Source organism: Nesoenas mayeri (genome assembly GCF_963082525.1).
Source record: "Nesoenas mayeri genome assembly, chromosome: 4".
Taxonomy (NCBI): domain Eukaryota; kingdom Metazoa; phylum Chordata; class Aves; order Columbiformes; family Columbidae; genus Nesoenas; species Nesoenas mayeri.
Genome location: NC_137540.1, coordinates 6256420 through 6269327, shown reverse-complemented (window position 1 = coordinate 6269327; position 12908 = coordinate 6256420). Strand labels below are relative to the sequence as shown.

The following is a 12908-nucleotide window of genomic DNA, read 5'->3' as shown; positions in this document are numbered from 1 at the left end:
GATATAACTATCAAGTATTGTAACTAACTACCTTTTGGATCAATGATTTTAACTTGTGTGGTAGAAACATGCAGAACACTTTTTTGCCCTTTGGCACAAAAAGAAAGGAACTCTGAAGAAAAGAGTTTTCAGTAGATTTACATTTCTGTAGATGAAGACCTTGCTATCCTGAGCAGGAAATTAAGCCAACTAACTTCTGAGCCAAGACTGTACAGCAACTACTTGTCGATCATTTCTAAACAAAGTGCACAAAGTAACAATTCAAAGGCTACTTGAAATCAAAATGCCAGATCTTCTTCTGCACAGACACAAACATCCAAAGGGTTATATTATTATGGAGCTATTTCAGATCTTCTACTGATTTGAAACAAAATATTTTTTTACAGAAAAATGTCATTTGTATACAAAAACCCAACACTTTTTCATGTACAGCAAATAGCTGCTTACATTTAACAGGTATTTTTCTTTTTAAAATGAGAATCATCTAATTTTTATTAACAGAGAAACACAGCTCAGATTTTATAAGCTTATTTCACATTTTGAAAACCAAATAAATTTGCCAATCAAAGGTAAACCCCATGCAAACAAAAGATACTTTTGACTTTTGTAGTTATTTTGGCTGGCACACAGAAATGATCTTCCCAAACCAAAGAGGGTGATCTTGAAAAGGTTATTTTTGGCCTGAGCTATTTTCTACATTCTAAACTAGAGAATAACATCAAGAGTTTTTTGGGTTACCTTTTAACATCCTTTGCAAAACTCCAGCTGCCACAGGACATGGCCCTCACCACCTTGTTCCCTCTGCTAATTGAACATTCTTACATTCATTAATAACTTCTCACAAAAATGTTCACTGAAAAGAACTAAGTTAGGAACATCACTGTTACCAAACACCTGGTTTTATGTACACGTGATAACCCAAGTATAGTCAGTAGTCCTTTGAGCACAGTCCAAAATAGCAACATGGTTACTAAGTTAATAGTATGTTAGCCCACGTAAACTTCTGGATCGCATCTTCTATAAATACCTAAGCACTGCTTGAGAGAAAGCACAGTGATTTTGTATCTTTTAATGGTACCAAAAAAGTAGGTAGTCTTGTAATTGTCTTTCAGAACCTTCTTTGTAGTTGTATGGAACAAGAAGCATTTGAGGTTCACTGCTTTCAAAATTGCTGGAATGAAAATGACTTTCCCCTCTTTTAATACTAGACCTGTAGAAAGAAAAAGAGAAACAAACAAACCAAACCCTGTGCATCATCTTGGACATTGAGAGGGCTGACGTCAGCTACTAAGACTGATGGTATCTGACAAAAATCCTCCAAGAAGCTTTTGGGGAATAGCTGTACTTCATCTATGGATCCAAAGTTTCTTGTGTTTTCACAGTTGAAGTCAAATCGAGCTAAATTATAGGGGGTTTTTTGTGTTCCAAATTAGTCTATTAAAAATACAACCATTTTAAACCAATTATTTTCAATTAGAATATCTCGGTTTAGCATTTCCAAGAAGTGCAAGTTTGCGAGTACGTTCTCAGATAAATTTAATGATAAGCTATATGTAAAGGAAAAAAAGAAAAATCTGTGCCTAGTTCTTATCATTAGAATTTTTTTTATACACGGTCATATGGATGTGAAATTACTTATCCACTGTGAGGTAGCAGGGTAATTCAACCCCTAAGGTTAATTTCCCTAGTGTACAATTCAGTGTCATATCCCAGTTGGCAACGGTGACTTCCTTTGTGTGTGACTGTTACCAATTATCAGAACACTTCAGATAGAAGGTTTCAAACCTTACAGTAGGATGGACGAGCACGATTGTGAACTTACGGCCTTCACCCCGGAGCAGCTGCTGTTGAGCTAAATGTGGTGCCTCTTGCACGCCCCCTGCACTCCTGTGTGAACAGCAGCTCCTGGCCAACAGAGTTGCCAAAACCATCTGCTCACTCACCTTTGGAATCTGGAACAAGATGCCACTACAAAGCTGTATATTCAACTGTAACTGAGAAACGCTCCGGGATAGAAACCAGATACAATAGCCATGGATCATTTCCGAGAGAGGGTCCTGAAGTCAGACACTAATCTTTAAACTATTAATTCATACTCAGTTGAAATTATGTTGGGAAAGCTCCTGATGAGAAGGAAATGGAAGTAAGAGTCTTCTCTAATGGGTAGCTTTATGCCAAAATATTGTACCAAATGACCTCAAGAAGAGATTTGCTGACTCGAGGCAATTTTTGATAATGTCTTCTGCATTGCCAGCTGCTTTCAAATGTAAAAAGCATCTTGGAATCTCTCTGCTTTCAGGTAATTACGATGTGAGACAACACACCAGGGAAGCAGTTATGAGAGGAATTCAGTTTTCCTCTAATCCAGCGTAAGTTCTTTGTCAGGTTTTTCCCAGCATTTTAAGAAGAATGGGTTCATCTACATGAATTATGCTTAATGGGTGATTGTTAAATACAGTATATATTGCTTTCTAATATGAATGCTAATTTAAGCTTCCCTTGCTAGAGTTTTTGAAGTCAAGGAACAGCTTCTAGGCTGTTAACTTATATAAAGTGGCATAAGAACTTAAGGATTGCATACAAAGTTGTGGAATGTAACAAAAACTAGGTCAGCAGAAGGTATCCCTTTTCCAAAACTTCTCTCTGAAAATTGTACATGGTAAAGAGGAGTTTATCCAGTTTGCATTTAAGTAAGACATCAAAGCCATTTTCTTTAGAAAGAGCATCATCAAGTGATTACAGCTGCTGCTACAGACCCCCATTGATGCATTTAATCATCAAGATAGATTTTTTTTTTTAATTTCAGACTATCATGAGTCTAATTTGTAAATATAACTTAAGAGAAACTTCATATTTCATTTCAGTAGGCAGAGATGATTCTCACCCTTTAAAAGTGATTAATACTTTTATTAACTGTTGTCCATACACAGTGTGAATGTTAAGGCTTTTTGGCCAAACATCCCCTCCTCAGTTTCTATGGTCAAAATGGGTAATCTACCCCTACTAGAAGACCACTGACCAACTGACAATATTCTGACAAAACAGCACGAAGCAAAACAAAACACAAATGTGCAAGTGAACAAGTTGAAGATGCTCTACTCCCAGGCTTCAAAGAGATTATTCAGATGCTGACCTATATTCCTAGTTACTTTTATACCCCCATTCCTGCCCTGATCCCATTGTAGGAGACAAGACTTGTTGAGTAACAGAAGAGAAAAAGACCCAAAGACATTCAAAAGGAAGAATATACATGACTGAGAAACAAATTCTTTGGTGGTTGCTGTGAGAGTCAATTAATTACCATAGCAAAATAAATAGCATACAAAGGAACAAATGAGCAACTGAATTACTCCTCTTGTTTTTCCATTGAAAATATGATATTGAAACCTAAAATTGCAAAGTATTTTACAAACCAGCAATAAGAAAGCAAGAGGGCACTAAGATCTGAAATGGTCACCTTCTGCCAGTCCTGAAATGCATGCCATTTAAAAAATAGTTTCTTTTTAGGGAGACAGGGGAAAAAACAAATAAACAAACAAACAACCACTCACCACAAACACAAACCAACCAAAAACCAAAACACAACAACAGGCCTCAAGAAACAACAACAAATCCCCACAGCATCTAGAAAAAACCCTACAAATTAAACTGATCTCTTCCTGTGTTGGCCAATCACAGAGTAGCACCCAGGGACAGGACATTATTCGCATCACAAAAAAACTGTCCCCTAGAAAATTGAACAGGGATCTGGCACACTGAATTTTATCATCAGGAATGGCAGCAATGCCATGCCTAAAACCACCATTACAATTGATTACAAATTCCTAACCATACTGAATTTATAAGCATCTGTCAGAAGCACAGATCATGCACAGGCAAGGAACTTTTCTTTATTTAAATATAAGCATCTACGCTTAGGCAATTTAGGAATACTCAAATGAATATGGTGACAATCTCAAAACATCTGGAGCCGTCACGCTACCCTCCAAGCAAAGGAGCGGATTTTTATTGTGCTCAAAAAGTGCTTTCCCTTGTTCTTTCTGTCAGATTTATGTAACTGACTGAAACCATAGGCTACATTTTCAGGAGGGAAATGCCTGCTTGCAAAATGTTTCATACATGTTATGGACCTCACCATTAGAACACTTTATGGCTCAAAAAGCATACGGGCAATTAACTAATGAATTAGTTAACACAACACCACACACATTCTAGAGAAGAACAACTTCTCACCAGGCAGTCTATTCCCTTGCCATGCCTCTCTCTTCCAGCTTAAAGGAGGGAAAAACCAAACAAACAAAAAGAACCAAAAAAGAACAAAACAAACCACGAAACCCCCAAATCCTCAACTTTTAATTTCTCTAGAACAGAAGTGTGAAGAGACAGGCAGAAACCTAAAGGAGAGGCAAGTCAGGAAAGGCCTGACTAGCCACATTTTATTATAGGCCACTGTCTCAGCTGCTCAGGAGGCTTCCCAAGCAATATTCACATTGCACTCATGCATACTCAAGGCCTGCCACAATTGCCACAGAGATTTACTTTTGTTCAGATCCTCCTTTCCTGTCTCTTGACTTCTAAAAGACACTTCAAAGAAGATCAAAAAGCTTGAAAGAAGTGTAGCTGTTTAGTCTATAGAAGAGAAGATACATGGGAGAGAGGGAGTTGGTATGAGAATGGGACTAAACTGTTCAGCAGGTCTATTGCAGACAGGAAAAAGCAAGGAAGATTTAAGCTCGACATTTGGAAAACTTTCAAGTAAGACTAAAGGACTGAACAGGCTGCCTATGGAGACTGTGGAACATCTATCACTAGAAGGTTTTAAAAACAGGTTAGGCAAATATCTGTCGAAGGTGATTAAGGTATAATAGATGAGAATGAACTTGAGATGTTTTGCTCCTCTTCTGCTAAGGTCTTTTCATTACACTCAGTGTTACAAAACCAATAATATTTTTCTCTTTTGTATCTCTTCCATTTATTTAACTTTAAAGAAACATGTAATAAAACCTACCCTTCCAATTGTGACATTTCCACATACTGAAGTGTAATGATTTGGGAGAAAAAGAACTCATCAAAGATTTGCTAACTGTGAAAGCAGGATAAATAAACCATCTGTGAAGAAAAACACCAACCTATTAATTTTATACTCACTCTGAAGAAATTGACCTCTAACATCATAACTCAGTCAGTACTACATTTTCTTGTTCTCCAAGAGAAAAGAAAATTGTGAAGACTTCAACAGATGACTTACTGATCTGTGGTCATGAAGTTTAGTCAGTAAACCATTTTTCAGTGTTTCTTAAATGATTTTTTTGAAAGGAAAGCACTTTTTCCCAAGCACCACACCCCCTGCCAAAAGAAAAAAACAAACAAACACAAAACCCCACAAAACAATAAAAGCAGAAGGCTTCTTTAAGAAGTATCCAAATCTTTATGAGACCTTATTAAATTATGAGTAAGAATGGCTTCCACCACACTGGAGGAAAAAAGCCATTAGAGACTTTTTTTCACGCCCTACACTGTTTAATACTAATGTAACCATGGAAATGAAAACTAAACATCAATTTCCCCCTTGCCCCCAGTATGACAGGAAATCTAACAAGGGAAATGTTTCTTGGCAACGGTAATAAGAACCATACAGATAACTGTTTAGAACAAGAATAAACAGGGGCTTCTGGGGGTCTCTGCTGGACTGAAATAATATAATTCATATCACTACAAGAAACAAAAGACACTATTTACTTTGCTCACATCAGACGTTCCTAGCAGCTGCCCTCTATACTGACCCCTCAGTTTTAGCTGTATGTCAAGCACACTGCATGAAATTTCAGCAATAAGCATTACAGTTAAATACACATATTTCAACATTCTCTAAATTAGGACTCTGTTCTTCAAAAAGGAGATTCGACCAAAGACATTACGCAGGTGACTTTAGAAAGAATAAGAGCAGGGAAAGGGAGGAATGCCACCAATTCCAGGTGAGTAGAAAGTCCAAGACTCTAGCAGACTAGAATCCTTTCACTGATTTTCAGAAACAATTTTAAGAAAACACTATGAATTGCTTTAAAGGATTTTGCAAAGCATAAGAAGTCCTAGGGGCTTGCTTGCTTCTCCCTATCATGGCATACAATTAACTTCTTGCCAGACTGTCCACTGCTTGCAGTCTGGGGAAAGAGATGTGTTTCCTTCTCTATTTACATTTAAAGGTGTAAATGAAATAAATAAAATGTATGGCAATATATGCACAAAAATATGCATAAAATATGCACAGTCTTCATATTTACAACTGGAAAGAGACTTTCAGGAGCCCAATTTTGCTGAAGGCTCCAAGAACCATTTTGACTTAAATCATTCTGCCTTCAATGTCTTGCACCTTTAGGATTCTGTGCTGCTTAAACAGGAAAGCAACTCACCAATATATTTATTAAAATTCTTTTAAGTCAAAATCACCATAACAAGAATGTATTGTTAATTTGCAAAAGAGTGGGAAGAGTATATCATGATAAAGCTGTGTTGACAAGCAAAGATCCTTGAGAGTAGCTGGGAAGAGAAACACACGCACACACACAAAAACCCAACAAAAAAACCCACCAAAACCCACCAAACCACACCAATAATCAATAAAAAAAAAAAAAAAACCAAAACAAACAAACAAAAAATCAACCCCAAACCACTCCACTTTACTGACTATTTTATAAGATTTGCTTAAGTTCTATCTTTTAGTCAATTCTAAGGCATTAGCCTTTTCAATAGTATCCATTGTTAAAAAATAAGTTTTAGGACTTCTGGTTTATTTTACAGATTTCGGGCTTACTTTCCAATAGATCTTCCAAATAATGTATTACTATTTAAACTGGAAAACAGAACAAGAAGGATAAAGAAAAATGGGACACTATGTTTAATCACTAGTGCCTCACCTTACTACAGATTTCATATAAGTATCCTGAATCATAAAACTATTTGTGAAAAGTAATGACTGTATTAAAAAAAAAAAAACCAAGCAAAAAACAAACGTCTGAATGAAAGAAACAGAAAGAACAGGAAATGCAAGCATTACTCATTTTGCAGTAGTGGGTTTTTTTTTCATTTTACCAGCTGCTAAACCCAACACAAAACCACTTACTGATTAGCTCAAGGTATATAGTACTCCAGTACCATTGGCATATGCTGTTTGGCCATGGACTTGTAAGATAACCTAACAAGCAACAACTTATAAGCTCATCCCAGTTATCCAGTCCATGCATCCCTGTACAGAATATGTGCTGTATGTTAAACCTTACAATTATCTCTACTGAGAATAGACCAAATGCTTAGTTATACTGGTTTGCACTTATGGACTTCTTTGCAAAAGCATAATGAACATATATACCCCTTACCAAAGCTGAGACAGCATCTACTTTTCAATTAGTAACAGTGATTCCTATGCAAAACTCAGTAGATGCTCCACGCCTGTACACTCCAGGCTGTTACAGCATTTTCTTCCAACAGTCCACCACTATGCCACTTCAAAATGTCATTTCAGTCGATGGGCTGAATTAAAGAACACAATTGATTTCGGCAGAGCCACTTCACCTGCACGCTTTCTCCCTGCAAAGTGTGGTATCTGTATTTGCAATGCCACCCTACAGCTGCAGCGCGCATTGAGCCCCGTGATTAAATCTCTTATATAGATGAAACAACATGGAACATAACGCCGTCTCCTCTAATTCGAGACACTCTTCCTACACCTCCGCTGCGGGGCAGTTCCCCTTTAAGGAACGAGAGCGGCCTCCCGAACACAGCGCCGAGTCCGCAGGGAACCCCCCGCCCCGGGACACAACGACAGGCCCTGTCGGGCTCCGCTTGCCCGCCCCGGCCTGGCCCATGGGGCCGCCCTGGGCTATTAGACCGCCATGACACAGCCCCCCAGCAGCGAAGGACAACCGACTGAAGCTGTGGGGACGCCGAGGGGGGCGAAGCCGCCGCCCCGTGTTAGAACCGGGCGGGCCCCGCCGAGAGACTCACATGAACCGAGCGGCCGCCACACGCCTCCGTCCGCTGAGGGGAAAGGACCCTCTCCGGGCTGCCCAGCCGAGCGCCTAAGGTTTATGAGGGGGCGCCTGGGAAAGCCTCACTAACCCCGGCCGACGTTCTGTTTAAGACTAAGGCGTTCTGAGAGTATAGAGTATACACACGCACAGAGACACAGTGAGGGGCGGGGGAAGATTGTTTTGTTTTGTTTTTTAAAAAAAAAAGACCCAAACAACAAGAAACTTCAGGCGTTAGGGAAGACGACTCTGTGCCAGGGTCCTACCGGCGTCCGGCGGGCTGCAGTGACAGCGCGACGAGGCGAGGGCGACGGTGAGCGGGCGGGGGCGCTGGCAGGTTCCCCCGAACTGGCCCCGTTCCATCCCCTTCGTCCGGACCCCCCTTCGAGGGACGCCCCCGCCGGTCGCCTTTGGGTAGCGGAGGGGCTGAGGGAGCGGCCGGCCCGGCGGGAGCGGAGCGGGGCGGGGGCGCGGGGCGAGCGCTCCCCGGCAGCGCCGTGAGGGGCGCGGGGCCGGTTGGCGCCGTTTTGGGCTCCAGGTGTGAGCGCCAGCCTGGGCCTGGAGCCTCAGGGCTGGGGGGCTGTGACGAGCGCCCTTATGGGGCCTTACAGCTCACCGGGGTTGCCCGGGGCTACCAGCATTTCTAGCAGTCATTTAGCAAGCGGTTTAAAACTGATTTATCTTTTCTAGGTTTAATTATTGAACAAATGACAGCAAACCCCCATCCTTGTGTGTGTAGCAGAACAGGCAGGCAGGCTATAATCAAAAGACACTGATAAACAGGTAAAAGAAATAACAGGTTTATAAAATAAATATCACTAAAAATCTATCCTGGTCTATCAAAATTAGGTTGTATGTTTTCTTCATACTATCCAAGTGCTATTTTTTTCCACTAGCTAAATGCAGATATTAAACTTGAGATTTCCTTAAGTGTCACGGACTTTTCTGCATGACTTTCAAAGGAGCAGCGTTTTAATCTATGTAGTAACATTGTAAATGCTCCAGACAACACCAGTAACTCTTCTTATGCAAATACCTACATATAATACAGAAGTTTTCATGTATACATGACAAATTTTTCCAAATACTACTGAGACACAGCATTTTTTAATCTTTACTGATGCTTATATTTCATTTGAGTTAAATGGTGCCTCAAAATCCCTACATGAGTAGGGAAAGGAATTACTATTTAGCATTTTCATTAAGTAACATTTTTTTGTCAGTTCCCTGTGCCAAAACCACCATGATACCTGCCTTTATTTTTTTTTTCCCAAATTTGTGTATTCATTGAAGACAAAATAATTATATTGGAGCCTTGTCAAAATCTGGTTTGCATTTTTTGTTTATCTTGACTAATGGTATTATAATGAAAATTTTGGCACACTTATTTATTCTATCTGTTGCTGAAGTGATGTAGCTGGAGTCTGAAGCAAAGTGTTTCTTTTCTGCACTGAATTTATTAGTTTATTAGTTTTTAACTTTCTTTTATTTCTTTTTTAACTATGCCTTATGTGTGTATGGTCTGTAATTATCTGCGCATGACTCCATAGCTATTCTTTATTTATAGGTAGAATACTTCTTACTTCAATTAATGTTACAGAAGTTAGGAAATTTTGTAGAAGTGGATGTTTTAATGTTATGCCAAGGGGGGAAACATTTGCTTAAATACAATACTGCTTACATTTAGATTTCTAAGAAATCTTATGAAATGTCTGTAGTACAAGTGGTGTTTATAGTAGATGTTTACTGCAGATAAAAAAGATTTGTAAGGTGAACTAAATGTAATCCACAGTCCCCCCACACTCTGCATAAATTAAGCTGATAAGTTAATATTTTTTTAGTATAATGAAGTGACTGTGTCTCAGCTCATTATTGTGATTGTCCTAACAAGCTCTTATGTATTGTCTGTGCTCCATTCCATAAGAATCAGAATCCAGCTTTTCTTCAGTTACTCTTATGCATTTTCATAAACTTTAGGAATAGCTGAGTGACAGTGGACAGCGGGAGAGAAATCACACAGTGGTTTTTTGTGAAGTACAAACACTAGCCAAAATTACACCTTTTATTTCAGTTACTTTATCAAATTAGTAATTGCTATAGTTGCAAGAGGAATGTTTCAAGACTTAAGAGCAGAAGGTATTTTGTGAAATGATTTATTCTTATGAAATGGGCTGCTTTGTTGAAAATACTGTGATTTAATGGAAAACAATGTAAGCACAGGATGTTTAGGCCACCTGCTCTCCTGAAATTTTTCTCAATTGCTTTAATTCAGTACCCATACTGATTATAATTTAAGTCTTAATTCTGAAAAGCTGCCTTCATTAGGCAAGTGATATTTACACCTGAATACTCAGGAAGCATTTAAATAACCAGCAGTTTCAAATTACTAATGGATGTTAGCACACAGTTAGTTGTCTTTATTTCTGCATGTGGATGCTTTAGAAGCCATAGGTGTGTTTCGCAGGATGGATTCATTCTGGTTGGTTTGTTTGCATGCGCAGTATTTGCTTTTGAGAGTCAAATTTCTATGTTTTGAGTATTGATTTTCTTTAAGGACAAAGCTCTTGGTGCCCATTGACTCACTTGCCTTGGCATTGCTGCAGTAAAAAAGCTTAAATGATGGCTAGAAAGTGCAAAATTCTGAAGAAAAAACGTTTGTTCTCTGAGAGCAGCAGGTGTTCCGATGAACAAATAAATTGCTCAGTAGATGAGGGGCTACTGTTTGTGGTTTATTTCTCAATGTTGGGCAATGGAAAAGCTATGGAGTGAGAGATTATAAAAATAGTGCTAATCCGAATATTAAATATGCACTTGTAAATGTCTTCTGGTTTTGGTGGATTTTGCTGAGAATGTTGGTCAGTGTTTCTGTGCACTGTCAAGGTTTCTATGGGAGACTTGGATGGGGTGGTAGATGAGGGAAGGTCATTCAGGGGTGGGATGCAAAACAAGCTGCTTCCAGGCTTCTAATCTTTATGCCAGAACTATTTTGCAGATGCGATAGACTGTTTCTCATACACAGAATAAATGGTGCTTTGGAAATGACGACTGAGTCATTTTAAATTACGCTAATAAGACAAGTCTTCACTTCCTCTTCCATCCTCACTGGTTTGGATTATCTGAATTGAATTTCCAGAATTCAATCCCAAAATTCAATTTGCCATAACTGTTTCTGGTGTTAGTTAAAAACAACAAACCTTTCTTTTTCTCTTCCTCTTTTTATTTCCTAAGATATGGGGAAATTCTACAGGATATAACTCCTGCAGGATATAATTCCTCCAAATAAAAAAATTAATGCATTACGTGTCATTTCTATATACAGGAGATGTGTTTGAGGTGTAAAATTGTGTGCCTTAAACATGAGGACGTGTAGCACTATGTTTCTATTTGTGCCAGACCTTCATGAGGATTTAAAGCAAACAAACAAAAAAAACCAGAAACCACAATTATCAGATGAATTTTCTAAATATATGTAACCCTTCTGTTTGAATTTAGAAATGTCAGTAACTTACAGGAGTAATGACTGTACTGAAATAATCTACTTAAACTGTCTTTCACTTAAGCTATAATGTGTGGTCATTTTAAAGGTGATGAAAGGATTAAGTTTTTAGGCTTGGAGTTACTTGGTTTATTTTCAAGTAAGTCCCTGGAATTTATGGAAGTTGAGAGTAAAGGACAGAGATCAGTTTAATTGTGAAGGCAGATATTGACAGAACTAGCTTTTTTCCATCATCAGAGAACATTTTTTTTCATTACTTTAGTGGTTCCACAGAATTAACTCCCTAATAAGAGAATTTATTTTAATGCATACATTTTAAAATTCCTTATTGATACCATTAGGTGCAGACAGGAAATATTGTTTGCTTTTCTCATGTCTTCTGTTTTGTCTGTGTGCTTCCTAACCAGAGGAAGTGAGTGATAAATCTGCAGTTGTCTAGTTGAAAGCATTGCAGGTGGTGTAATTCATCCTTGTAGACCAAGTCATCTAGAGTACAAGAAAAGTTTAATCTCTTGAAGTGATTATTGAATTGATGATATTTAACAATTCTTTTTATTAAAATTCCTTTCTAAATGTCAGCTGAATGCAGATACAGTGTATTAGAGAAGCATTATCTACCAGATATTTTTTCTACAGTAAAAATGAAAACATTCATCATTTGAGCAAATATGTTGTACACTACATATTTAACGTCTTAGAGACATAATGCATCTTGCTGCTTGGCATAATTTTACTCACCTTCCCCTCAACTCTGATTGTTTTAACTTTATTTTTTTATTGAAGAGCAATTATTAGAGGACTATTACGCCAAGAAAGACTATAATTCATTCTCTAAATGAAGACTCTTTTCTTTAGGGTTAATATTTTCTTTCTGAGGCCAGGTAGTTCATTTGGCAGACTTGATGTTTTTTACAGGAATATGGGTCATATTATAAACACACCGTTAAAGCTTTCCAATTGGAACTCACCGCATGCCAATAAATCCTTGTGTTTGCACTCAGTCCAATTTATGTCTTTCCAATGGAATATTTTAACTGTATATTGCATTGTTGGCATCCTAAAATAAATCACTTCAAAAAATACTAAATATCCAAGAGATATGAAAGCATTGTATCTTTACAAATAAGGGTTTCAATACAAAAATACTACTATAAAAACTCTGATGTTCAGTGTTGTTTTGTATTTATTTTCTTCCTTTTTTAAGTTTGATTCCTTAATGCTATGCATTCAAATTGAATATGATGATGTATATTAGAATTTAAATGTGTGTCCGTGTTTCTTCAGGGGAAAACAAAACAAAAAAACAACAAACAACAACAAAACCCTACAAAAAACAAACAAAAACAAAAAACAACCCCAAAACATGAATGAGAGCAGCAGGTCAGTGT

The 12908-nt window shown here is 38.0% G+C and overlaps 2 protein-coding genes across 2 annotated transcripts in view; one reads left to right on the top strand and one right to left on the bottom strand.

The window, feature by feature from the left end:
• The window catches only part of AIMP1 (aminoacyl tRNA synthetase complex interacting multifunctional protein 1), a 29588-nt gene extending 21544 nt beyond the window's left edge, over positions 1 to 8044 (bottom strand). Inside the window, exon 1 of the mRNA XM_080344021.1 lies at positions 8002 to 8044. Coding sequence (XP_080200147.1) covers positions 8002 to 8003 — 2 coding nt within the window. The 5' untranslated portion in view covers positions 8004 to 8044. The remainder of the gene's footprint in view (positions 1 to 8001) is intronic.
• Positions 8045 to 8752: 708 nt separating this feature from the next.
• The window catches only part of TBCK (TBC1 domain containing kinase), a gene marked incomplete at its 3' end in the record, with an annotated part of 93121 nt that continues 88965 nt past the window's right edge, over positions 8753 to 12908 (top strand). The window contains exon 1 of the mRNA XM_080343348.1: positions 8753 to 8807. The remainder of the gene's footprint in view (positions 8808 to 12908) is intronic.